Source organism: Dysidea avara, chromosome 7, assembly GCF_963678975.1.
Source record: "Dysidea avara chromosome 7, odDysAvar1.4, whole genome shotgun sequence".
Taxonomy (NCBI): domain Eukaryota; kingdom Metazoa; phylum Porifera; class Demospongiae; order Dictyoceratida; family Dysideidae; genus Dysidea; species Dysidea avara.
Window position 1 is genome coordinate 12,846,026 of NC_089278.1, and position 26,474 is coordinate 12,872,499.

A 26,474-nucleotide genomic window follows, 5' to 3' on the forward strand; every position below is an offset into this window, starting at 1 on the left:
ACAACATATACAGGCTAAAGTTAAAAATAAATAATGTGGACCTAAATGTAATGGTATAACCTGAAAGAAGGGGTGCTCAAAAGTTGTAAAATCTGAATAAATTCCACTGGGTTTAAGACTAAAAAGTACTGCCACATATGTGCATCTATGTGTTGTATGGATATGTAAATTTTTTGTAGATTTTTCATCATTTCAACACAGTTACTATTTACTGTATCAAAGTTTTCCACCTAACCCAAGGATGGGATTAGCTGTTGTTTCACAGAACTATGCTGTTCCCAAGAAACTTGAGACTGTAGTTCTACAACAACAAAACTGTCGTATGTGTAACCAAAGCATCTTGAACCACTTGTTGATTGAATTGAGAGGGGATAAAGATCTGGTAAAGTTTTGGGACACAGTCAAAACAATGATACAGTTTCCTGAACTGAAAGATTTAACAGAGAGATACAAAGTAGAGCATGGTATGTGTTAGTACTATGTAGTGTGAACATATATGGTGTGATGTGTGTGTGTCGGTGTGCTTGTGATGTGTGTGTGTGTGTGTGTGTGTGTGTGTGTGTGTGTGTGTGTGTGTGTGTGTGTGTGTGTGTGTGTGTGTGTGTGTGTGTGTGTGTGTGTGTGTGTGTGTCGGTGTGTCGGTGTGGTGTGTGTGTGTCGGTGTGTCGGTGTGTGTGTTGGTGTGTGTAGTGTGTGTGTGTAGTGTGTGTGTGTGTGTGCGCGTTTGCGCACTGTGTGTGTGTGTGTGTGTGTGTGTGTGTGTGTGTGTGTGTGGTATGTGTGTGGTATGTGTGTGGTGGGTCTCTTAGAAACACCTTGTCCTGTATAGTTGGTGGGTGATGTTACAACAAAATTATACACTAAGTTTCATCAACATTGGATTTGTTTCTAACGAGTCTGTGCAGCATCAAAGAAGCAGCAAAGCATCCTATGACCTTACTTTTAAACTTAAAATCACCGCAGTGCAAAAGTGACCTAGGTTGAATGCATAGGAAAGTCGTAGGTACTTGCTTTACAAGTTATCTGGGACAAGTGATCTGGAATTTTGTGTGAGACCAACAAATATCAGAATTCTGACTCCATGCTAAGCTTTCAGTAATTATAAAAAATAGATGTGCAGGCAGAGACAATACACGTGATGTTGTTTTTCTTGTCGTACAACAGTTGACTATATCTAATATCTATAACATACATGGTTGGTTGTATGGGTGGATGTATGTATGAACTTATCCAAACACCAGGTCTTTACAGTGGTTCAGACAACTGTACTGCCAGTGTAGGGTTTAATGTTGCTTCTCCTTGTATTTCCTTAGAGAATATGGTATGTGTTCAAGTAGTGACTCAGAGTGATGGAAAACATTATGAACACAGTGGAAAAGGTAGTGTGTTTGTATGTGACATTGTATTACCTTGCATATAGACACAGTTTTATGTCTCTGTGTGTAGTACATGTGTAGTGTAGGTAGCCTATAGTATTAATAATTGTCACAAAGTGATGTGTTAATAGGGATAAGATAGTGCACAATTTTAGGATTAGCTAAGAAGTGACACAAAGGTATTTATTGCCATTCCATGTTGGGCTTACATTTGAGGTCCAGTGCTGGACCCTGATCACTGGTGGTTAAATATGTACAAAATAGAATCTTAGAGAACAAATTATGTCTACTAAAAATTAAATTTTCGGGATGTAATCCAAAGAAATCACTATTTGGGCAATAATTTAAATACTCTAATAGAACAGTCAGTGTATTTTTAGATGTCTTAGTTAACAAGCTTTAATAGAGGTACGTGGTATTCACTGCAATGCTTGGCTGTCAAGCTAAATTACTTGTTCAAATGTTTTGTAAGCTGCCAGTATGTAGATAAATGATGGTTACATCAATCCTAGTCATTTAGCTTGCTTAAAGTTTCTGCATACGAATATTGCGTACTACTCGAATGGTTGACTTAGTATAGCAAAAATCAGTTTACCACTAAAGAGAGTACTTATTGTAGATCGCAAATTATTATTTAGAAATCAAACTACTTAAATTACTTACAAAACCATCTGAGACTGCTTGCTTATCCAGCATATTAAACGACTATAAAAATGGCAGCTACTGTTTTACAGTTCTTGACTTCTTATAACTTCTAAAATACCATATAGCGGGTTTTTCTCACGGACAAATTTACTTGCGAAAATAAAATCATGCAACACTTAATCTTGCGAGGTGACAAATTTGCAACATTAAACTCCTCGTGCGAATTTATTACTCATTGTAATAAATGTTCACGTACGAGATGGAAAGCAGTGAAATTTGTTCTCTTTGCCATGTTTCTTTGTATCTATACTTGTATCCACGATGAATTGATGCAGGCACCTGAAGTTCACCAGGAAACGGGTGCGTTCAGTGCTGTTTGGTGAAGAAACATGTGTTGTGTAGGGGAACGAGCAACTGATTAAACGATCAGCAAGCTGTTATGTACGAAAAAGTAACTGGTTTGTTGTTGAACGTTCCAACACGACAGTTTTACAGGCGCTAAAAACCTCACGATAAACAAAACTCCACTTGATAAAATATGTCGCAAATTTTAATGTTGCGAAGTGCCCAAAAAGCGAGATTAAAATCCTCGCGATAAAAACCCGCTATACGGTATGTTTGCTAATGCTTCAAATCTTTCTGCAAGGTCTTAAAATGGTAAGATATAACTGTGAAGCAATGTTGATGGGTGATTTTCACTATCATATATCTTAGTCAGCTAGCTAGAACCTAGAGCGTAATTACCATGCACCCCTTTTTTTTAAATGTTGAATCCACCTCAATATGCTGTAGTGTATACTAGTTCTGTCATACACAGCTGCAGATGCAGAGTCCCCATCAGAATGTGACAGTATCACTGTAGTCAACACTGGTGTGAACATGTTACTGCATAGGAGATGTCATTGCCGCTTCTGGGAGAATGAATCTCAAAGTATGTACATGCATTTTACAATGTATTTAATATTGAGACTGTATAGAGGTTATTTGTTTGATATCACAAATATTTACTGTGTAATTACTTCATTAATGTGTGAGGTAAGAGTGAGGTACAAGCCAAAGAATGTTGGCAAAAATAAGAAGGCTGTGGTATAGTTGTTATGTGATATGATGCCACTTCACAAGGGCCATTAAACTCTAGCTGTTCATTGGACAGAGCTAACCCAGTATCCTTGATTCCAGGTTTTGAATTGACACAAGTACAGTGGAACCTCAGTTATTCAGACCCTGGATTCTCAGTTGACCGAACTATGTAAAATGACTGCTCTATTAGAGTAGTGACTGTTCTATTAGGGTAGTTGAAAATACTGATGATTTTAAAATTTTTTATATTTATACACAGTTTCAGAGATACAGACTTTTCAGACTTATGGACCACCCCTGGCCCCAAGGGGTTCGGATAACTGAGGTTCCACTGTAGAAGGAAAAAATAAGAATTTTAAGCTGGATTAGAGATCAAAGAAAAAAAGTAGTGAAACCAAGTGAATAGCAAAAAAGTGGTGAAACAAGAGAGGTTGCCTATACCTGCAGATATACTTAAATCCCTAAACTTCAGTCTATAACCATGTCCACTAGTATATCTGCAGGTATAGGCAACCTCCTTGTTTCACCACTTTTTTTGCTATTCACTTGGTTTCACTACTTTTTTTCTTTGATCCCTAATCTAACTTAAAATTTCTAATTTTTCATTTGCTTAACATAATTATGACTACTGAACCAGCATACCGCATCAAAAGAAAGAATGACACCAGGAATGCCATAAAGGCAATGCCATAAAGGCAATGTGTCAGAATGCGCGCCCCATTACACTTTGTTTTCAGCTATGCTCTGCCCATTACACAATGTTAAAAATGAAGAACAGTACAAGAAGCGTCTACAATTAATCCTGTCACTATGGAAAATACAGGCAACACAAACACAACCACAGGGAAGCCACATTGCACTATCACAAATCGACACCTTGTGTTGTCAGTAGAACACAAAGGAGGTCTAAGGCAAGTTGCAGTCTTTCTTCAGTTGTGCACAATTGCAAAATATGTCTTTCTCACATGTTGATTTTTGCACATGACATCTAGCAACTGCACGTTACTAATTTAAAATGATGTAAATGGATACCTTCTATAGTAGTGGTAGTCCAGGAAACTAATGAAATTGTTCAGACATTATTGAATAAACAATCATTTGTTCTAAAGCATACTACATATGCATACACATACAACACAGACACACATACAACACAGATACACATACAACACAGATACACATACAACACAGATACACGTACAACACAGATACACATACAACACAGAAACACATACAACACAGACACACATACAACACAGACACACATACAACACAGACACACATACAACACAGACACACATACAACACAGACACACATACAACACAGACACACATACAACACAGACACACATACAACACAGATACACATACAACACAGATACACACACAACACAGAAACACATACAACACAGACACACATACAACACAGACACACATACAACACAGACACACATACAACACAGACACACATACAACACAGATACACATACAACACAGATACACATACAACACAGATACACATACAACACAGACACACATACAACACAGATACACATACAACACAGATACACATACAACACAGAAACACATACAACACAGACACACATACAACACAGACACACATACAACACAGATACACATACAACACAGATACACATACAACACAGATACACATACAACACAGACACACATACAACACAGACACACATACAACACAGACACACATACAACACAGACACACATACAACACAGACACACATACAACACAGACACACATACAACACAGACACACATACAACACAGAAACACATACAACACAGACACACATACAACACAGACACACATACAACACAGACACACATACAACACAGAAACACATACAACACAGACACACATACAACACAGACACACATACAACACAGATACACATACAACACAGATACACATACAACACAGACACACATACAACACAGAAACACATACAACACAGACACACATACAACACAGACACACATACAACACAGATACACATACAACACAGATACACATACAACACAGACACACATACAACACAGAAACACATACAACACAGACACACATACAACACAGACACACATACAACACAGATACACATACAACACAGACACACATACAACACAGAAACACATACAACACAGACACACATACAACACAGATACACATACAACACAGATACACATACAACACAGATACACATACAACACAGATACATACATGGACACATGTTCTACTCATGCACTTAGTTTACACTTGGTCCTACAGATTTATATCTGGACAGTAGCAGTGAAAGTACAATGATGCCTCCTGGATATCACTTAATGGAACTGATAAGAAATGATGAAGGTATGACTTTTCTTGTGCATGTGCACACATGTTTGTTGTAACACAATAGTACTACAGTATATCTCACATGTTTGTTGTAATAACCATTACCTTTTGTATCTTGAAAAATTTTCATCACTGGTTATCATTTGGTGGACTTTGTAAACTACACATTGCTGAGTTAATTAAAAATAATAATTTACATGCAATCAAGAGACGTTCATATGCAGTATGTGCTCATGATATATTGCATAAGTGCTATTCACCTATTGATCAGTTTAAAGGTGTCCATATTCAATGGATTTCACTGTGACAATACTGATCCATGTATACACTTGCTAGGTGTTTCACCAGAGCAGCAGAAACTGAAGATCAATGCTGAATTAGACAGACTGGTTGATGGTGGTCATATCAGTTATAATGAAATGGCTGAAGTGTGTCTAACAATTCAGAGTACTAAGGATCAGCTACTAAGTGCAAGAACAGGTTTGTATGGTAAGACTAGTCCATAAATGCCTGTACTAATTCTCAGTGGTTACTTATTTTGAGGGTGTGTAGTTTGGAGTCGGTACATACACTAAGTTATCTACCACAAGGTTACCTGCGGACTGTGTGCACAACCTTGGATCTTTTTTTATAATTTGGGAAAATGACAACCGGCACTATTATTGTATGTGTTCTGAATTCCCTTGTATTTCTAATTGTTGTCATATGACTGTGTTGCCTTTAGAATTTGATGATCAAATGACATTCCATCCATCATTTATATTCAGTTATTGGGAGCAAAGGAAAATGAAGCCTGCAAGTAAGAACAATTGTGTATGTCATAGTGCACCAAGTGCCACAGTAAGTATGTGTATATGATTTGACCATATCTGAATTGGATGGGTGTTTTGTGTATTGTGAATTGTGAAGTTTCTGCACGATACTAGTTAGCTAGTGGCATATATGGTCATTTCATTTTTCCATCTATTCAGCAATTGCAGTATTGAAGAAGTACTACCAGTTACTGTTAGAGAACCTTCCAGATGATTATATGGCTTCACTAGAGCATGTCAATCAGAAATACCCATCCCGTATTCCTAGTAACACTATTGAGTACATCACTGCTCCTGCTAGGCCGAGAGAAGTAAACCAGAGAATTCTAGATTTGTTTATTGGATCAATAATGAACGAAAGCTATCCTAATGCAGCTCTTGAGATGATTGCTATTTTGATGGATGTAACACAAGTTGATAGCAAAAGTGGCTGTGAAAATTTCGAGGATGGTTAGTTAGTGTTGTCTTAGTGCTACTTAACTAAAATTGTATTATTATAATCTTTAGACCAAACATAATTATGTATAAAATGTGTACTTGTGGTCTTCCTGATGATATGTACAAGATTGTGGGCTGTAACATTACTTACAAGCACATGGACAAGTTAGATGTTCATTATTAATCCATACATGCAATATATTTATGAAACTGATAAACGTGACCTATCATGGTGGAAATGTTTGAAGGCTACAGATCGTACAACCATGCCCACTTTAATATCGGGGATGTGTGATTCTATTTGTAGGTATACATAGAACAATGCCAATTTTGAAGTTTGTAGGTATGCACAAAGCCACACCCACTTATAAAAACGTGTTTTACTGTCTGTGAACTTACATGGAGCCATGCCTCCACTGATTGATTGCTCATTATAAAGCTTTAGTTGTCAGCTACCCATTTACTTAAGTAACTTAAGTATGCTAGTTGAGCACCACAAATGTAGCTCTTGGCACATGAATTGGTTTAATCAATCCAGGTCACATCCGGGTCAAATCCAGGTCCAACCTGGATTGCTATCCAGGTCAGTGGGTCATCCAGGTCAGCAGTAGTGAACTGGTTTCAATGGTATGATGCTGTATAAAAATCTATAAAGCTGTCTGTCTGTCTATATCCATCCGCATTCATGATGCCACTAACTCATCAACTAGGCATGTATCAACATAGGACTTTGGCAAAACTAAGTGCCTATCATCTGGCAACTCCAAGTTTGTTGTTACAAATTACTGTATACTTTTGTTCACTCTCTACAGTGCCATGAAGACAGGAGTGTTGAGCCAAAACTTGATGAAATTCTTTTATAAACTACATGCATCACCGGAAGTAAACACCTATGCCATTTGACTTGCCCATGCATTTGTGTGCAGTTAGCTTAATTGTCAAATTACGTGCTTCATAATCTTGATGTCCTGTGTGATTTACAAGGACACAGTAAGGGTGGTGTGAACTAGGTCCTTTATTTACTACTAGCATTGGTACCTGCCCTTTGTGCATGACCATCTCCACATTATCACAATCATAGTAATGGGAACCAAACTATTAACTTGAAACATCAGTGCCATTCATGTCAGCATACTTGGTGATGTCACTTTTGTCTACTGAGTGTGCAGGTAAGTTAAACAGCAAAACTTTGCTAAGGCTATTGTACTATCGATAATGTGTTTACCGGACTATGCTAAGTGGTATACCCCAGGCTTCACAATAAGATAAAACAAAGGTTCTGAAATAGAAAAAAAGGTGTACAAAAAGGTTGGCTAAATAGAACTTGATGATGATAGCCTTGTCTGAAAGAATTGGATGGGGCAATCAATAACGTGTGCAGCTATCTGTCTGGTTATATATCCATGTAAAATAAAACCATGTGGTAGCAGAGGAGGTTGATCGCATGTCCTATTAGCAGGGGTGATCTAATTTACACTCACAATTCAAATATACATTTTTTCCTACACCCCCACACTGAACTTATAGTGGGGTTTGTGCACCCAAAAAGCTACAAAAAAACTAATCATTATGTGAATTTGTTCTGTAATTTGTAGTATAAAGCCACTGCAGTTCTTCTATTAATCTCTTTGTTGTTCTCTTGTTGCACTAGCTGTAACTGGTGTACTACTGATACCAGTAGGGTGAGGGCTACTTCTAAACTTGATTGTGGACAAAGTGAAGTAATTGCGGACCAATGTATTACCCTGTTGGGTGTGGGTATGATACTGACAGTATGGTCCCACATGTCCATATGTATCCCATAACTTTGTCCTTGAGTTTTGTAGTGCAACGTTAGATCCATTGTGAATGTGAATGTCTAGAAGTGTGTGGGCTGTTTGGTGGTAATATGTGGCTGCATCTTGTTGAGTTCTTTCAACAGCAGTTTCAGCCTCTGTGATGCTGCACTGCTATTCTGAAGCAAATGAACGGCGATGGGCTGGCAGGTTGTTGTGGATTGGATGGCTGTACAATTTCTGTGTTGGTGATAGCCCATCAGGGCTTTGCAGTTTCTTCATCTAGGTATCTGCCACACCATGCGGCGTGAATCAGTTTCTTTGTTGATTTTACTGCAGATTCTGCCTTCCCATTACTCCGGGGTGGATGTACGATACTGAAACCCACATCACTTTACAAAACTTGGAATTGCTTGGCTGTGAACTGCAGGCCTCTGTCTGACTATATGACATTTAGTATTGCTGTACGATTAAATAGTTCTGTTATTGTAGTAAGCAGGTGTTTTGCTGAAATCTGCCTCCCATTGACACTATGGTTGGCCAATAAGTTAAGCAGTCTACCACAATGAGGTAGTGCCTCCCTGCATGTTGGCAAAAACCTGCAGCCAGCTAGTTCTTGGAATGGTCTTGATGGGGTGGGCTTGTGTTTGCAGTGATTCTCTAAGGTTGGATTGCAGATAGGCCTGGCATTATGCACATGTTGCTAATGTGTTCCTCGATGTCATTATCTATCCCTAGCCAATACAGTGTTAAACGCACTCATTGTTTCATTTGAAGGACGCCTTGGTGATTCATGTGAAGCTCTGTTAGCGTTTGATGATGCATCATTGTTGGGATCAGCAGCCTACAGCCATTACAATGTCGATCGTGAAATGGTGCCTCACTTGCCAGTATGGCTTGCAGAGAGTTCTGGCAAAAGGGACTTGTGATCTGATAATCCCTAAGGGCTGTGTCTTTCACAGCCTGGTATTCATTCCTGTTTGGCATACTCTTGTAGTTCTTGGAGCTTGATGTTCAATTCCTCATGATCATTAGTGGTCATTGCATGAATTTCTGTGATGGATGATACCAAGGTGCACTCTTCGTCATACTCAGCTAATAGCCCTGTTCTTTGAGGCTCTGCAACTGGATGCTGTAGAAGGGAACCTGGAGCTTGATTTGTGGCCCCTTTGTACCATTAATCTGTGTCTTCTATTGGAGGATGGATCCTATTCCATGACTACTAGTATCTGTGCTGAGTGTTAATAATTCTACTACTATCTTGAGGTGTTAATAAAAGTTTTAATAGCTCTACTATCTTTCTTGTACTTGAGGGGAGTCGATTGACTAGCCCAAAAAGGAGTACAGGTCAGTATGGGATGCTTTCGGGAACTTTGTGATGGTTTCAACAACTGATGAATCAATACTATAGTCTGCACTGGATAACTTGAAGCATGCAGATGTAACCTTCTGTTGGGAGTTTAAGAACATGCACTTGTCCTTGTTAAGTGATATGTTCCAATAATGGCAGCACTGGAGTAACTGTTTGACATGTGCTGCATGACTAGCTATGCCTTTGACCTTTATTGTATATGACAATGTTGTCTACTATTCTTTTAAATCGTTAAGCCTTTGAAATCTTCTGCCATGTGGCAATTGTTATGTTCAGCAATGGACAACTACCCATAGGGTGCTCGCAGGTATCTGAATTGGCCAAAAGGCATGAGGAAGGTCATCAATGATTGGCTACTCTCCTCAAGAGGACACTGATTATATCCCTTCTATTTGTGCTTATTTTGCAGTGATGCCTGCTACAACTTCAGCCGGTTTTGGTGACTAATAACGCTCTCTGCAGACATACTGGTTTAGTTGTGACAGTCCACACACATATGTATGCGGTTGGTTTCCTTCTTAGGTGTAAACACTATTGGTGCACACCATTCAGTTACTTCTGTGAGTAGTGCTATGATACCCTGTTGTTGGAGTAAGTCCAGCTCTTTTTTAGTTTGTCATTATACACAAATGGCACAGACCATGGTGCTTTAACATTTTGCTCCATCTATCAATGATATTGTGACATCTGTCAATGATATTGTGAAACACTCTCCTACCATGGTTGTCACTTATCCATTAAATACAGTGGGATATTGTGGGAAAAGGCCAATTGCCTTTGAGATGTTGCCATGAGTTGTGGTGGTTTCGTCGACCATGTGCTCTGCGTCGTGATGGGTTTTTCACCCTATTGAGTAAGAATAGTGGTGGGATAATATGTGCAGTACCTTTGCTGCTTTCCACAATACAATAGCACCTGCTACTCCAGGGTAAATCAAATCCTTGACCAACTAGTAATGCGACTGGCACTTTTCCCCATGGGATCATGCTGGTGCCATTGATGACTGCTTTAGGATTGATTAATGATGGTGACCAAGAATGCTGAGAGTCTCCTGGCCTGCAGCTGATACATTAACACCTGAGTCTGGCAGTACTTTTATTGTTTTGGTCCCCATTGAAGATGTTACTAGGATTGTGGGTGCTGGCTCTGTTTGAGCTTCATGGACTTTGTATCAACTGAAAATGGTCATTATTGTGTGTTTGGACCCGAATTGCATTGGTCCCTGGATTGGTGGAGCTACTGTGATATTGTGATTGCTCCTACACACTCTCGCAAAGTGACCAATTTTGTGACACGCTGCACACCTCTGGTTGAATTCCGGACAGAAATTGCAGCCTCCCTTGTGATGGGGAGCACCACGTTGCTTGTTTAGACTATGGTGCTGTTTGATGTGGCTTCTTGATAGCAGTGTGTGGGTGGGTGATCTTAGAACAATTCTTCTTGGCTGCCTTTTGACTTTGGCATTTCTCAACTGTGGCCTGCAACGTCAGATCCAACATTTGCAACAAATCCTTAAATATCCCTTAATCTGATACAGTTTTGCATGTAAAGGTCTGAACAAAACTTGTGCATTGTGGGTAGCTTGTGCAGTGCTATTAAAAAGTCAACAAATGATTCCCGACATGGAGGCGAAGGTTTGTTCACTCAACTTACATGCCCATCTATGTTCCCTGGAGAAGCAGAGCATCAAAGCTTTTATTTGCTTGGTTGCCTTCTGCTGATTTAGGCTGGATAGGCTACTGTACGCCTCCGATCCCATTGCATATGCCATGCTGTGAACTCAGTCCCCCTGTATATCTAACTTAGGTAGGTCACATTGCCGGAATGTGTGCTTTGTAGACATTGTTGCTGCTCATCTTCTCTGTATATAAACAAAATGGCAGAAAAAAACTTACTAGGCTGATTAGTACCTTATCCTGTTCTGCTTGCAGTGCCATGTAGGAGCTACTTTTATCACCCATGATTTAATGATTGAAAAAAGACACACACACAATTCAGATATACATTATTTTCTACATATTATGTGAAGATTTAAACACACTGCATCTTGGGTCATAGTGTCATATGGTAAACTGTCCACTTTAAATAATGGAGTTGTAAATGGCAAGGACCAATTGGCCATGTTACAAATTCATGCTGTGATGAAGGTATGAGTTAATTACTATAAAATTTAATAATATAATATATATGTGTTGAACGTTTTCATTAACCTTGTTGATCCCTATTATATCAAGTATTACTGGACTCAATGATATGTATGTAGATCATCTTCTACTTTAACTGCAGAACTGTTGCGAGCACTACTTGATGACAAGTACAGTTCAGAGCAAACAAGATCACATAGTACTACCATGACCACCACTACTACCACTACTACCACAACTGAACCTAGTATACCATCACCACAGTCTCCTACAAGCAATGGTAGTCATGACAAGCCCTGGTCTGTGACTACTCCACCAAGTACACCTGGTGTGTATGTGCATTATTGTGCAAGTTTATTTGACGCATTTTAGTTCATAGTAATATACATACACATTTCCATGCATACCATACCATATTAACCTTGAATTTTACCAGAGATGAGAGTTACTCTTGCAAATGAAATTCAACATCTTGACATGACCACAAATCATTTCTGCTTTATTCAATTCAATTTTGCATTGTACAAACAATTGTTTTTAGATGACAGTGGTATATGCGTCATTTATATAGTTCCTATAGTTGTAGTTACTAACAATCATATACTGTTTTGTATGTATTTCGTTTATTGCTTACGCAGGGACACAACCTGTATGGACTGAGAACAAGTTGTATAGTCCTACAATGCCATACAGTAGTGAACATAGTATCATGTCTAATACACATCTAAACCAACTGAGCCCTAAAAGTAAGTATCTGAAAAGGCAATTATTAAATATGATAAATAGCTCTACAATTTAGTGGTAGCTACGTCCATATGTGTGCATCTCACTAGTATTTTTCTCCTTGTGTTTGTATTGTTCTAGAAGCTCTGTTGTAATATTTATAGCACTTGAAGTTATCAAGAAATACTATGATCAACTATGGAAGAGTTTTCCAGTCGATCACATGGTTTCACTAAAGAGATATTGTGGAATCAAGCGATTGACAGAAGCTTCAATTAAGTTTATTGCTGCAGCAGCAACTTCTGAACTAGCTAACAAACGTCTTCTGCGTATGATGACTTATTCAATCAATCCCAAGCAAGAAGACACCCTGTTCAATTTTTGTAGCAACTTGGAGGTTGTTATTGGGAGTTCAGATATGACAAGTGTCATTGATCAATTTCGAAGTGGTATGTTCTTTGTCATCATGGAAATGTGGCATAGTTCTTTATAATATATGTGAACACACTCAGAATTTTTGTAGTATAAACTGTCCTATAGCTTTTTTGGTCTGTTTGCAGATTTGGTGGAGACTATTTTTGAAGAGGCAAATAGCAGTACTAGTGAACCACTTGCTGTTAGTGCAAAGGCACAGCCATCATCATTTACCAGCCAGCCATCAAATACTGAATCGGATATTATTCCTACAATGAGTGCAAAACCAATGAGTAATAAAAGTATGCATTTGTGTACGTATAGCTTAGTGTATACATCTTCTAATATGTGGTACAGTGGAACCTGTCTATAATGGTCACCTTGGGACCAGATATATCTGGTCTTTATATACAGGTGGCTGTTATAGAGAAAACCTGTATAAGGTGGTCAGCAGCATTTTAGTGGCTATGGCCGTTATAAATGTGTGATTATTATTAAGAGGCTCGCACCAACCGCAATACAGCCGGTAATATTTTAGTACAGAAAGGACAAGGTGAGCTTGTTATGAATGTTGGTTATAGTTAAGCAATGAAGCCTGATAGATTATATAGTATTCATTGAAAGGCAGGAAGTGTGATAATTGTACATTAATTGAAACGGTGCTGTGGTGCCAGACAGTTGGCTTAACAAGCCACCATAAAAGGTAGCGACCGCTATATGAAGGAGAAAGTTATGTATACAGTGATTCATAGGCAAATTCTTGGTTGGCCGTTAAACATGTTAGACAGGTGACCGCTTAATGCAGACAATAATGCATACATTTGTATGAGAAAATATTTGGGACCTCATGTCCATGGCCGTTATGCAAAGGTGACCGCTTAATGCAGGTGACCGTAACACAGGTTCCACTGTATATGCAAATAGAGAGTGCTTAAAGAAGGGGCCATGTACCTTTAATCCCTATAGTACTTTGGTTTGTTGTTATTTACTAGCATTGGTACCTGCCCGACATATAGGACCTTTTCAACATTAATCACAATAATTATTTTTATAATGTAGGCAAGTACAGTAGTTAATGTGAAAAAGAATAAAGAGAAGGCACTTACTTTAATAGAACACATGGGTCAAACGCACAGACAAATGAACATGCATCCAATTGGCTTGTGTATGTCTGTCCTATCCCTATCAAATGTGCTATATACTTTCCCAAGAGCTGTGTTTCAAGCAATATACCAGGATACTACCTATAGCAAAAAAAGTTGAGTATGCATCTGTGCTACTGGCTGAATTCAACCCAGTAGCATAACCACAAGTGCATGCAGGACAGACACTCCACCAGCTGAAATGTCTGTCCCGTGATTTACACTGGAATACAGCTAGAGTTTTCTTTACATTGTGGCCACTGTAGCAAATGAAAGCACATAGTAGCTTGCAATGAAATTTGCAAGGTGGCCAAACAATGAACACTTCAAGAATCATGTAAATGCATACACAGATTGGTAAGTAAGTATTATCAGATGGTGAGCACTTAATTTTGTGGAAGTGTCGTGAATGTGTGTGTTGGCTGCCATGTCAATGACGTGACAAAGAAATAATGTAGACAGATAAACAGACAGCTTTTCAGCTTTTCACCTGAGCTAAATTATTTGCATAATTGCACTTCAGGTGAATCAGATATTCTTCCTTGTTTAAGTACTTATTATAATGACCCCTACTGGCTTATATTTGTTAACGTTTTGCAACATCATTAGTGAACTTCTCTACAACACCATATCAAAGGAAAGAATGGTGCCACAACAAAATGTTTGCGGCAATGCCCTATTTTAATTGCTACTAAGTGAAGTAGTAGTTTAACTTAGTTTTTGGCTGTTTTACCTGTTACACAACCCTATGCATGGAGAACAATACATGGAATTAGCATAAAATAAATCTGCTTACTTTGACTTTTAGAAGTGTGGTATGAACATTACGGGGAGCGATACGGATAATTTCTGTGTTACTCTTTTGTAATAGACAACATACAAAGCCATTTATGTGCTGCCATAAATTGATACCTTTAGCTGCAATGGGACTCAGAATAGTGATTTCATGATGTGCTGATTGTGGCATGCCGAAGGCACCTTGTAACTTAGTGAGTTGTGCTTGTCTGAAGGCATCAGTTGCTTAGTTGGGTCAGTCAGTCAGTCAGCCAGAAATAAACTAAATTTGTAGCAATTTATCAGAACAGTTTCCAGAATGCTGCAAAGGTTTTGTGAGTCTAACATTTTTACAGGACAGTGTATTTGAAACCTTCATAATGGAGCCTATCCATACTATACAGTCAGGGCAGTTCTAGTACATGTGAATTAGCCAACATCAAAGTTAAGCAGTTGCTTTACCAAATGTAAGGTTATAGCCTTGGGGTCAATCCTTACTGACATAGTGGGGGATCCAGACAAAAGGGGGCTTCACTCTGAGACATGGTAACTAGCTACAGCCTTTTTAATTTTACTAATTAGTTATGAGTAAACATTTCTCCGCAGCATTGTTTCACAGCTGAATCTTACCATTCCAAGCCTTTACTTATACTTTTAGATTCTTGATGGTGTTGAAGAAGCAATTATTTATGATTTCAAGACAAAAGGAAGTAATTGTGAAATTTGGCCACTAAAAAAATTGTACAGTGCTCTGACTGTTCTATTAGAATATATCAATTTTTCATGTAGGTATATTTTAAAAGGCTAATGGGTTTCAGTGAAACCACCTGTATGCAGCACTACTGTACATGTGTATTTCTTCTAAAATTTGTAGACCTTTCCAAATGCTTGGACCTGGTCAGGAACTTGATGATGAGCATGCCTAAGAATTACAAGAAGACTGTAAAAGATTTGCAGCATTATCTTACTAATGAAGAGATTTCTGATGTTCTGGCATCTCCAGATTTTATGACTGCAAACAAAATAATTATTACATGCTTATTGAAAACATATGGCCAGCACTTGAGTAGTTTCTTAAGTATTTTGGAATTAATAAAAGATGTACCTGCACTGACTGCTGTAATTAATCATTTTAAGAAAAGTAAGTTTTTAGTATGTACTGTACCGTAAATATTTTGCAGTGGCTATTGACAACAATCATTGGTGTCAATAAGCACCACCAAAAGCTATTGACACCTCAAGCATCAAACACTCTAGTAGTTGTATGAAGGTATGAGTTCGAGGTGAGCAGGGAGCAAAAGCAACTGTCCCGGCAAAGCCAGGCCAACCCTAGATCAAATCGATTCACCATCATACTACAGACAGTGGAAGATATCATAATGTTTAACAGGCAAACTTCAGTGTTAGCATTAGGGTTGGTTAGGATCAGGTTCAGCCTTGGATTCTTCTTCACTGGTCTTTTTAAATATAATATACTTTTTGACTTAAATTTATAAGCTAGAAAAGAAGGAAAGTCACTGGTAGTTGAATGGTTAGTTTGGTGGTCTAGAGCATATAGGTAGTAGCCAACGGTTGGGATCTGCTTCAGTCCATTTTTTTCTACATTTTTGGTCTAACCTGGTTCTTGGTGTCAATAGCTTTCGGTGGTGCTAATGATTGGTGTCAATAGCCTTGGCCAAGTGTATTTGGTTCATGTATGGGTTCAGCTATTAACTTTTTTTATTGTCATTTGTTGTTATTTTCAGCATACTCACTTACGATTTTTGCTGAGGGTCAGCTAGCCCACTTAACAGGCAGTGATAAACTTGTCCCAACATCAAGTGTTGAAACCACTCGTCACCAGGATGATGAGCCTATGGTGTTTACTATTTTAGAAGCAAATCAAGCAAAGCCTGAATGTAAGCTCTTTTGTCCTTATTATATTTACACACACGCACATGCATACACGCACGCATGCACATGCACACGCACACACGCACACGCTCCTCTCACACATACATACACACACACGCACACACACATATATGTTGTATCTTTTTTGTAGTGGTTGTAGTATTGAGAAGATATTACGATTTATTGTTGAGCAGTTTTCCACAAGATCCTGGTATTACAGAGCAGAGACTTCATATTAATTCCAGCCTTGCACCACCCAGTCACCCAGACTCGCAATCATCTAATCAACTGATCCTTGATCACTATATCACCATGTTGGCATTGTCTAGTGAGAAGTGTACTCCATCATCATTCTGTATGACGATGAGTATTATCATTGGTAACACTGATATTACAGATAATTTAGAAAATGGTATGAAGGTAGTTCTACTTTGTGTATTAGTACTGTATAACTTAAGCAATAGTATTAAATCAGAACAAACCACTAACTGAACTTGTGTATGGCAAAGCTTTGCATTAAGATTGCACCATATTTATTTGGTTAACCATGTCTAGCTCTTACGTACTAAATATGTTTAGTAATTGCTAATGTAATTTATTTACAAAAGTATTGTAATCAGTAATGCAATTAATTGCACAAACATTAAAATTAATTGCACAGACATTAAGTGGTAATTACTATGGAGTTTACAGTTTTAGAACACAAATTCGTGCAAAGAAGTGTCTTGTCTATTGTGTTTTGTTTTAAAAGATGCTTTAGCTAGTATCTTTAGTGTGGAGCGTTTTTGTTTTGCATCATGCCCACCTTTTAGTTGAGTGCTTCTTTGTTACTACTCCCATGCAAGGCCACTGATGAGAGTTTTTACTCTATAATACCCATACAGCACATGGGAAGAGCCCTAGGAACTGTTGCAAAGACCAACTACATCCCCTTCAAGTGACATGATGAAAATAGTTTTCATAGGAAAAACTAACCTTCATGGGTGTTGAAAAGAGCTGTACCGATACCACATTTTACACCCGATACCGATATCCAATATTTATTGTCTATTTCTGATACAGGTTTTCTAATGAACTGACAGCCAATACTTGACCAATATGCATTACAGCATTATAGAGTATGTAATATTATCACTATGGCTGTGTTAAATTGCTACAATTCAACAATTTAGTCCTTTATTTGTTGGAACTTATGACTGGTTTTTATCCAAACTTGTCTGTTTTTGTCAGTGCAAATACAGAACAAAAAATCAACTACCAAAAAACCAAAAAAGTGGTGCAAAATAACCTGAGCTTGGGATTTGAACCCAGGCTAACTCATGCTAGTTAAGAACTTCACCATTCCATTTGACATCTATATCGCTTTAGTTAGTAAGGTGCTTTTCATAGTACTTATACTACTTTTAATAGTGCATATATTGAATTATCTGTATTGTAGACTTGCATGCAATTGATCAATACTGTCTGATACTCGTATTGGTACCAATACCAGGTATCGGTACAGCTAGTGTTGAATAAAAGCTGTAAATAGCTTTCATGCATATAATGGAGTCTTCTTGTAGCCTTGAAAGGTGTACTTATGTGGGTATGTAGGCAGACACATAGCCACACGATTTTCTTAAGCTAAACCAGACATGTATAAGCATTAAATCTTTTTGGAAATATTGATTGTTCAAAATATGATAAAGTACTGTAGCATCATTAAGGACATATCAATAGTTCACAATAAATACTGCCTGTCTATATAAGCATGATCCACTATCTTTCTGGAAAATTTAATATTAAAGAACTTTGGAGTGAAAAATCAAAGCAAAAAATAGTGCTGTATTTGTCATACAGAACAGTTTACGCGACCACAGTGTTATATGCACGACCACAGTGCTATATATGCAACCAGAGTGCTATATTGGTGACCGCAGTGTTATACTGAAGTAGTCATAACACTGCATGGGCAGAAGACGATTAATTACGCAGTGCCCAACCCTGAATTGAAAAGACAATGATGATTAGCTGGAGAAGAAAGCACCTTTGCTGAAAGCGTGCTAGGTGAGTCTCAAATAGTTTCATGCATGTTTTACTCAAGCTCCAGCTTAAAACTCGAAAGTTCTTTAAATCAGTTCAAGCATTACCTTGGTCATGCTATACAAAAAATAAAGCACTCAAAGAGTGGTCTCCAGATGAAATATTGCACTTGGCTTCGCTTCATGCTATATTTGTCTCTTGCCCACTCTTTTCGTGCTATTTTTTTTCATGTAGCATTCACAGCAATGCTTTTAACTATTACATATATACATAAGCTTTTTCCACATGAACTACCCATTTGACAATATATAGGCACTCCCACACATGTACATTTGTTCCTTATCATCACTGTCCATGGCCACCATGTATATTATACACTGCAATTATAAACTTTAAATATGTAAGTGTTTAACATATAATTTATATGAATGTATAATATAGCAGGTAAAATAGCTGTTTAAAGTAGATGTTATGCTTTATATAGACTTACTGAATGCATTGAGTGAAAAAGAAGACAATATGACTATTGTTCCCCTTCTAAAATCATCACCCAAATGTTCAGGTATGTACATAATGTACAATAAGGAAGTATGGTCTATGCATTACCATTCAGCCATACTCAGTATAGTATTACCACACTGTGTTATTGTATTGATATTGGGTTATATAGTGAATACTCAACACAGTGAAATAGACAGAGAAGTCTCTCTCAGTTGTTTTGATGATTATTATGATCTCATGTTAAAAGTCAACACTCGATTTGCTAAAGGAAAGTTTTTGCAGTCATTTAAGTTTCCTAGTGGAGACCCAATAACTGGTAATCTAGCTTTACAGCCAAATGAAATACAAATGGAAGTCTTGTTAGCATTTGTAAGGAATTCAATTGGTATCAATGGGACAGAAGATTTCTTCAAACTAGTTGAGATATTTTGTAATCAAGAACCATACAGTGACATCGGAGTCTCTTTGTTAGGTATGATAGCGTGGACTTTGTGTATATATTTGTGTATATGTTGCAATCAATTTGCAGATACTTATCACACCAAAGGTGGTCATGGAATGCCTTCTATTCACTGTCATAAATTTGGTAATGTTTCTAATTTTAATGCATATTACATGCATGTGATATCATGATGCCCTTCGTGTACTTGTACATAGTTGTTTAAATCACTGCTTATCTTTTACATGTGTTAAATACGCATTATACGTACATGTGTATCTATATTGGTGACAATTGTAGCTTAATTTTAGGCACAAGGCTATTGAATCTGAGCATTATGTAGTGGTCAAAACGTCACCTTTGTGCTAATGAGAAATGTCAAAATTATTCCGCCATCTTTAGCCAAAAATATCAATTCATTTACTTTCATGTTTCACCTTTATTCTTTTAACTGGTTGCTATTTCACAATCATTCTCTGTGACTGCTTTATTAGAGTGTGGTGCTGGATTTCTCTTACCAGCGTAATTCCCTATTCCCATGTATGCCTATTATGTCAACATAATTGCCACATCAAAGACAAAATTTATATATCCTGAGCTATATATGCCCAAATATCCAAATTCTTAAATTAAGATTTATTGAAGTTTTAAATATAGCAGAGATCAAGACACCTGATAGTGTGTTGTGTGGCCAAGGGAAGCTGGTGCAGGTGCTCATCAGCAAGTGTGTATACAGAAAGCAAGAAAACATCATTTTCATACATCCATAATTTAATAGTGCCTAAACAGAATTAGCCATTTTGCTGTTATAACTCCCTTGGGGTGTTTTTATTCCAAATTTGAGCTGAACCTACTAGCCATCACTGAAATATACTCCTTCAAATTTTGACTTATTTTCTTTGTTGTCAAAAATTGTGAAAACCTGTGTTGATAATTGGAGGGTGGTAAGAGTATATTTCAGTACATTTGCAGTTCAATTTTGTACAGATTGGACAAAAATTTCTCCTGGAGGAAGACTGAGTCTGGCCCCGACTAGACATTGGGTGACCTGCAGTTTGAATCCTGGGGTTGGAGGGATTTTTTTCCTTACTTTGGCCCCTTTTCTGTTTCACCTTATTAGCTATAAGTCATTAAGTCTCAGCCCTTGTAATCGTTGTTAGGTTAGGTAATCCTAAGGCTGCAGCACGTGTTGCTGTCAGACCTTCAGTGCTGGTCACTATAAAACATTAATAATAATAAGAACCAGAGAATTGCAGACCACTTATGTAAATTAACTAAAATTTTTTGTGGAATTTTGTAAACTATCAAGGTACAACAACCTTTTGTAGGAATGGGAATCAGATTAATGATCAAGTAGCAAAAAAAAAGAAACATATATCATGCAATTTAAAACTCTAATAGAATAGTCTTAGTTGCGTTTTTACATTTTACACACTCTTAAGGTGCAAACCTTCCAGAATAAGAATTGCAAGAAGACATAATGCGACAACCAAACATACGTAACTATTTATATGTGGTCGACTTTGGGGCTTGCTTTTCATTATCATTGTTTATACTTTTCTACAGAGAACCAGGCAACATTGTATCTGTTAAATAAAACCATAAGGACAATTTATGATTAGGGATCATAAAACTAACTGAATATCCACCAGTATATCTGCAGGTGTAGACAACCTTCCTTGTTTCACTACCTTTTATTTCTATGATCCTAATCAAACTCAAATTCCTATTTTTATTTCTTGTGCTGCTTTTAAACATAATTATTATGACCCATGCATGCTACACCAAAAGAATGTATGGCACTAAAATACGATAAAATTAATTTAGCATCTGAACACATGCCCCAACTATCAATTACTGAGAAGTGCAGTTACTATTACAGTTTGTTTTTAGTTATGTTCAGCTCATTACACAGCATTTCAAATGAATAACATTACAAGAAGTGCCTCTCCAATCAATCCAGTTGCTATGGAAAAATATGGATGATAAATGTGATAGCTAGTGAACACAGCCACAAGAATAGTATTGTAAAATAATTGTTAGCTTTGGAACTTGCAATAACAGCCAAGCTGTGAAAAAAGTGCAGCTGTCAAAACACAGGAACACTGCCATTTAATATTACAATCTTTTCAAACTAGTCTGCTTGTTTTTTTTTTTAAATCTTATTTTAATTTTTTTAATAGTTGCACTCTTCAGCTTGGCTCTTTTGGATTATATGATTCACATCCTTTTAAATTAGGTCAGTGTTTATCCATTGAGAACTTGACAAAGAAGTTAGAATACCACCATAAACAACTGTTGGCAGGTAATGTTGTTTATTATATACTTGTATCATAATGTCTATCTCATTTTCATATTGCAACAATTTTAATTGTACTGTTTTCTGGTAGCTTAAGTATGTCTTAATCTCCTATTAATGCTTTAACTAGTAACTATTGTATATATATATAACTATTTTCTCAATTTGTATTATGCACACATGCTAATATTATTGGGATATTGGCTGGATAGAGTATTCAATGTTTATTAGGGAAGTAAATAAATAGAGAGCTTCTGGCCAGATTTAGGATTAATGCTTACGGTGAATCAACATGCCGTAGAGTCAGGAGATAATTATAGCAACTAAAAAGGCAGTGATATAAAAAACAACTTAGAATTTTTACGTAATATTTCATTTGATGTCTGAGGTTACTAAATCAATAGAAACTCGTGGCAGGGTTACTAAATGGTTAGTACCTGTGGTCTCGCTGGTGGTTGTTTACTACATTCATCATCAAAGCCGAAAACAAAATGTCTTTACTGTTAGCTTACTTTCTGGACAAGACAGTCATTATTAGTGTTTAGCTACGTAGGCATTCAATACCAATGTCCTGCACAGTGTGGCGCTGACACAACAAACTTGAAGCTAGTACTCACAATTTGCTTCTGAATAGCTTACTTTTTGGACAAGGCAAGCATCTTTCTAGCCCAGCACAGTAACTACTTGATACTGGCACAACACCTGTGAATGTCACGTCGGTGCAGTGGCACTGACATGATAAACTCGACTTAAGGATAAATCCCAATGCTAGTGCGCACAGTTTGCCACTTTCTCTGACTCTTAACCTAGGAAATTTTCTAAATCACTTAGAATGGGTTGACATCAGTTTCTACGCTATTTAGAGCACCTCAAATGATGTGGGTTTGGCTACCCACAATTAATTACCTTGGCCTACAACCTTAGTAACTAAGTTTGTGGGTAGCCTCACCCACATCGTCCTTGGGTCTCTAAACATGTAGAAACCTTGTCGATCCATTCTAACTAATACTTAGTAACCCTACTTTTTAAGATTTAAGTACTAATTACTAACACACAGACCAACCCTCCTATGTACATGTCAGTTTGCTCCTCCTAGCATAATTTTCCTCACCTATATGGTAGTAAAAAATCCTTACAATATCACACTCAACACCTTACATTTGCCTTTCATCAAATTCTTCTTATTGGCATCAAATTTTCACATCAACACCTTTCTTCACGCTAACATACAATATTTTTACCTGAAACACTTATGCTACCATGGGGAGTAAACAGTTACACTTTTAATGATCAGTTTTGCTATGGAAAACAAAGCACAATGATCATGCACCCAATTTATCATATACCTCCACCAGAGACTCACTTGTTGTAAATAGTGAGATTCCATTATTTGAATAAAGGCATATATCTTACGTGTGATGCTAAAAGTACAGTTAAATGTGTACATCAGTGATAGTTACTTTAAAATTGTTTTCACAAATGTATCAACACATAACAAGTAACCAATAATTATTGCACTTACTGCTATAACAAAAATCATAGACAAACTAGTGTTATTAAAAATGTAGGGATCCATGTAGTGGTGACAGCATTACAACAAGAGAAAATCTGGCATTGAACCAATTGTAATCACTGCCAATGCAGGGATTTTCCCTTATAGCTATGAAAATGTCAGCATGTTTACTTACTTGTACTATGTATTTTAGGTTTGCAGTATCAACCTCCAAAGCCCTTACCACAGTATTATGTACCTCAACTGGTGTTGTTAGATAGACTGACAAAAGCCATACTGGATAGTAGTGGTGACTCTATTGGTATTGATGTGAGCCTAGGTAGCATGAGTGGATGTGGCAAGACAACTCTTGTGAAAGCTCTCTGCTATCAGAAAAACATTCTAGAGTATTTTCTTGATGGATTCTTATGGATTAAATTAGGTACTTTACCACAAGATCCTATTATTAAATTAAAGAATATTTATCATCAGCTGACTGCAATGGCCTTCTTAGGGAATCCAAGTCTTCTAATAGAAAATTTGAAATACTTAGTAACTAACTATTTGCAGAAGCTTCTTGTTATTATTGACGACGTGTTGGAACTAGACCATATTGCTGCATATCTGAAAGTCTTTCAGCATTGCAAAATCATTGTAGTCACTGGAAATCGTGATTTATTTTTTTGCATTCCTTCCAGACATAGTATTATGATTGAACCACATAGTTTAGGTCTTGAAATGTCCTTAAAACTTGTCACCATGCAAGTTAAAGGCTTTGAGAAGCCTGCAATTGAGCACATCACACAACTACAAAGACTAGTGGAGGCTGTGATGTATTGGCCTATTCTACTGAGCATCATTCACTATCAGCTAATAATGTTTTGTAATAAACTGAAACAGTCTCCTGGTAGTGCCCTACAAAAAGTTATGCGAAACTTACAGATGTTTAGTGATGTTATGGAATACAGGTATGTTGTTGGTGTAGACCTAATTGTGGAGACAAGTTTAGAATTTTTAGAAAATGAAGATATCCCATGTTTAAACCAACTTGTGATGACCAGAGGAATAAACACACCCAAGAATCTGTTGCCACACTTTTGGAATGTCAGTGAAGACGTGGCTGAAGGTTGTGTTGAACGGTTGATATCATGTGGTCTAGTTCAATATGATGAGGAGCTGTTGTTAACTGAGACGAATTACAGTATTATGCCATGCGTTGAGGTCCATCTGTTAGTGGGTAAGAGCTTGATGACAAAACTTTACAATCTATAGTTTAGCTATAGTCTTTTTTACTGTTATTATAATTATATGTGTTATACATGCACAAAGTTAATGTTAAATATTGTTTGTATGGGACTGTTGTGAATAAAAATGTTGGGATGATTTCTGTGACCATTCCATATGAGAATTTTTGACTTCAATAAAGCATAGCTACACACCAGCACAACATTTGCATACAGTTGCATACCAGTATACAAATGCTAACGTATAGCTAAGGACCATGATCATATATTGTCAGCAACTATGTCTTCTGCAAAATCCTTAACTACACACAGTATATACCCAATACTAACTATAAATATCCTCCAGGTGTTGGCACTGCATGACATATATCATACAGTATGATAGTACTGTATAGTAGGGACCACAAAGGAGTAGGCGTGGCCCACGAAATAATAGCACCCAAAAAAAACAGCCTCAATTTCCCCTGATGATGATGAGGCAGTATTGGCCAGGTAAAACTAAACCAAACAAGCTTTCAGATCAACCCGAAATGCTTTCAACAAGTTGCTACGGAATAACTGACTGATGCCTTCAGACAAGCGTAACTCAATAATGGCTAAGGCTACAGGCTTGATTTTTTCACTGTTCGATGTTGCTTAGGCCTGACAGGTGCCTTTTGGCATACCACAGTACGTACAATGCATTCTTCATGGACTTACCAGTGTCCTCCTTTGTGTCCCATTCATCTTTGCTGACAGCGGAAAGTGTCGATTTGGCAATAGCACGTGATGGCTTCCCTTCGTAACGGAAATCGTCCGTATTTGTCATAGTGGCTATTTTGATAGCAAAGGTGCTTTTCAAACAGTTCTTGATTCGAAATGCTGCGTAACGGGTTGAACATATCTGACAACGAAGCATAATGGATACTTCACTTTTAAGACAATAATTGGGGCACGCGGCACCATTTCAGATGCGGTATGCGTGGGTTCATCAGTCATAATAATTATTTACAAAAAAAGTTAGCAAACAAGTACACAGAAAAATTTGGAATTTTCAACTAGAGTAGGGACCATAGCACATTGATAAAAAGTACTGAAACAAGCTGGAGTAGAGCACAATATTAAATCACAGTAAGACAATAAGCAGGGTTATATCCCTACTGTGCTCAAGATGCCGCAATGGAAATGCACAGTGGGATATAACACTTCTTATTGTTTTACTGTGATTTAATATCATGCTCTACTCCAGCTTGTTTCAGTACTTTTTATCAATGTGCTTGAGCACAGTAGGGATATAACACTGCTTATTGTCTTACTGTGATTTAATATCGTGCTCTACTCCAGCTTGTTTCAGTACTTTTTATCAATGTGCTATGGTCCCTACTCTAGTTGAAAATTCCAAATTTTTCTGTGCACTTGTTTGTTAACTTTTTTTGTAAATAATTATTATGACTGATGAACATATGCATACCGCATCTGAAATGGTGCCGCGTGCCCCATTATTGTCTGAAAAGTGAAGTATCCATTATGCTTCGTTGTCAGC

At 37.3% G+C, this 26,474-nt stretch overlaps 1 protein-coding gene across 5 annotated transcripts in view; it reads left to right on the plus strand.

Annotated features, from left to right (window-relative positions):
• Nucleotides 1–25,106, plus strand: part of LOC136260309 (uncharacterized) — a 33,725-nt gene extending 8,619 nt beyond the window's left edge. Inside the window, exons 4-23 of one of the 5 annotated variants that reach the window (XM_066053999.1) lie at nucleotides 180–464; nucleotides 1,314–1,379; nucleotides 2,839–2,952; nucleotides 5,403–5,483; nucleotides 5,805–5,957; nucleotides 6,193–6,267; nucleotides 6,440–6,730; nucleotides 12,152–12,337; nucleotides 12,648–12,755; nucleotides 12,897–13,181; nucleotides 13,293–13,448; nucleotides 15,937–16,203; nucleotides 16,808–16,960; nucleotides 17,107–17,367; nucleotides 19,462–19,539; nucleotides 19,648–19,950; nucleotides 20,008–20,064; nucleotides 22,157–22,222; nucleotides 23,923–24,676; nucleotides 24,727–24,916. In XM_066053999.1, the coding sequence (XP_065910071.1) occupies nucleotides 180–464; nucleotides 1,314–1,379; nucleotides 2,839–2,952; nucleotides 5,403–5,483; nucleotides 5,805–5,957; nucleotides 6,193–6,267; nucleotides 6,440–6,730; nucleotides 12,152–12,337; nucleotides 12,648–12,755; nucleotides 12,897–13,181; nucleotides 13,293–13,448; nucleotides 15,937–16,203; nucleotides 16,808–16,960; nucleotides 17,107–17,367; nucleotides 19,462–19,539; nucleotides 19,648–19,950; nucleotides 20,008–20,064; nucleotides 22,157–22,222; nucleotides 23,923–24,676; nucleotides 24,727–24,733 (3,746 nt within the window). In that variant the 3' untranslated portion in view covers nucleotides 24,734–24,916. Of the gene's footprint in view, nucleotides 1–179; nucleotides 465–1,313; nucleotides 1,380–2,838; nucleotides 2,953–5,402; nucleotides 5,484–5,804; nucleotides 5,958–6,192; nucleotides 6,268–6,439; nucleotides 6,731–12,151; nucleotides 12,338–12,647; nucleotides 12,756–12,896; nucleotides 13,182–13,292; nucleotides 13,449–15,936; nucleotides 16,204–16,807; nucleotides 16,961–17,106; nucleotides 17,368–19,461; nucleotides 19,540–19,647; nucleotides 19,951–20,007; nucleotides 20,065–22,156; nucleotides 22,223–23,922 lie in introns of all 5 variants that reach the window. The other 4 variants (XM_066054000.1, XM_066053996.1, XM_066053998.1 and 1 more) reach the window with 4 other exon arrangements.
• The last annotated feature ends 1,368 nt before the right edge of the window (nucleotides 25,107–26,474 follow it).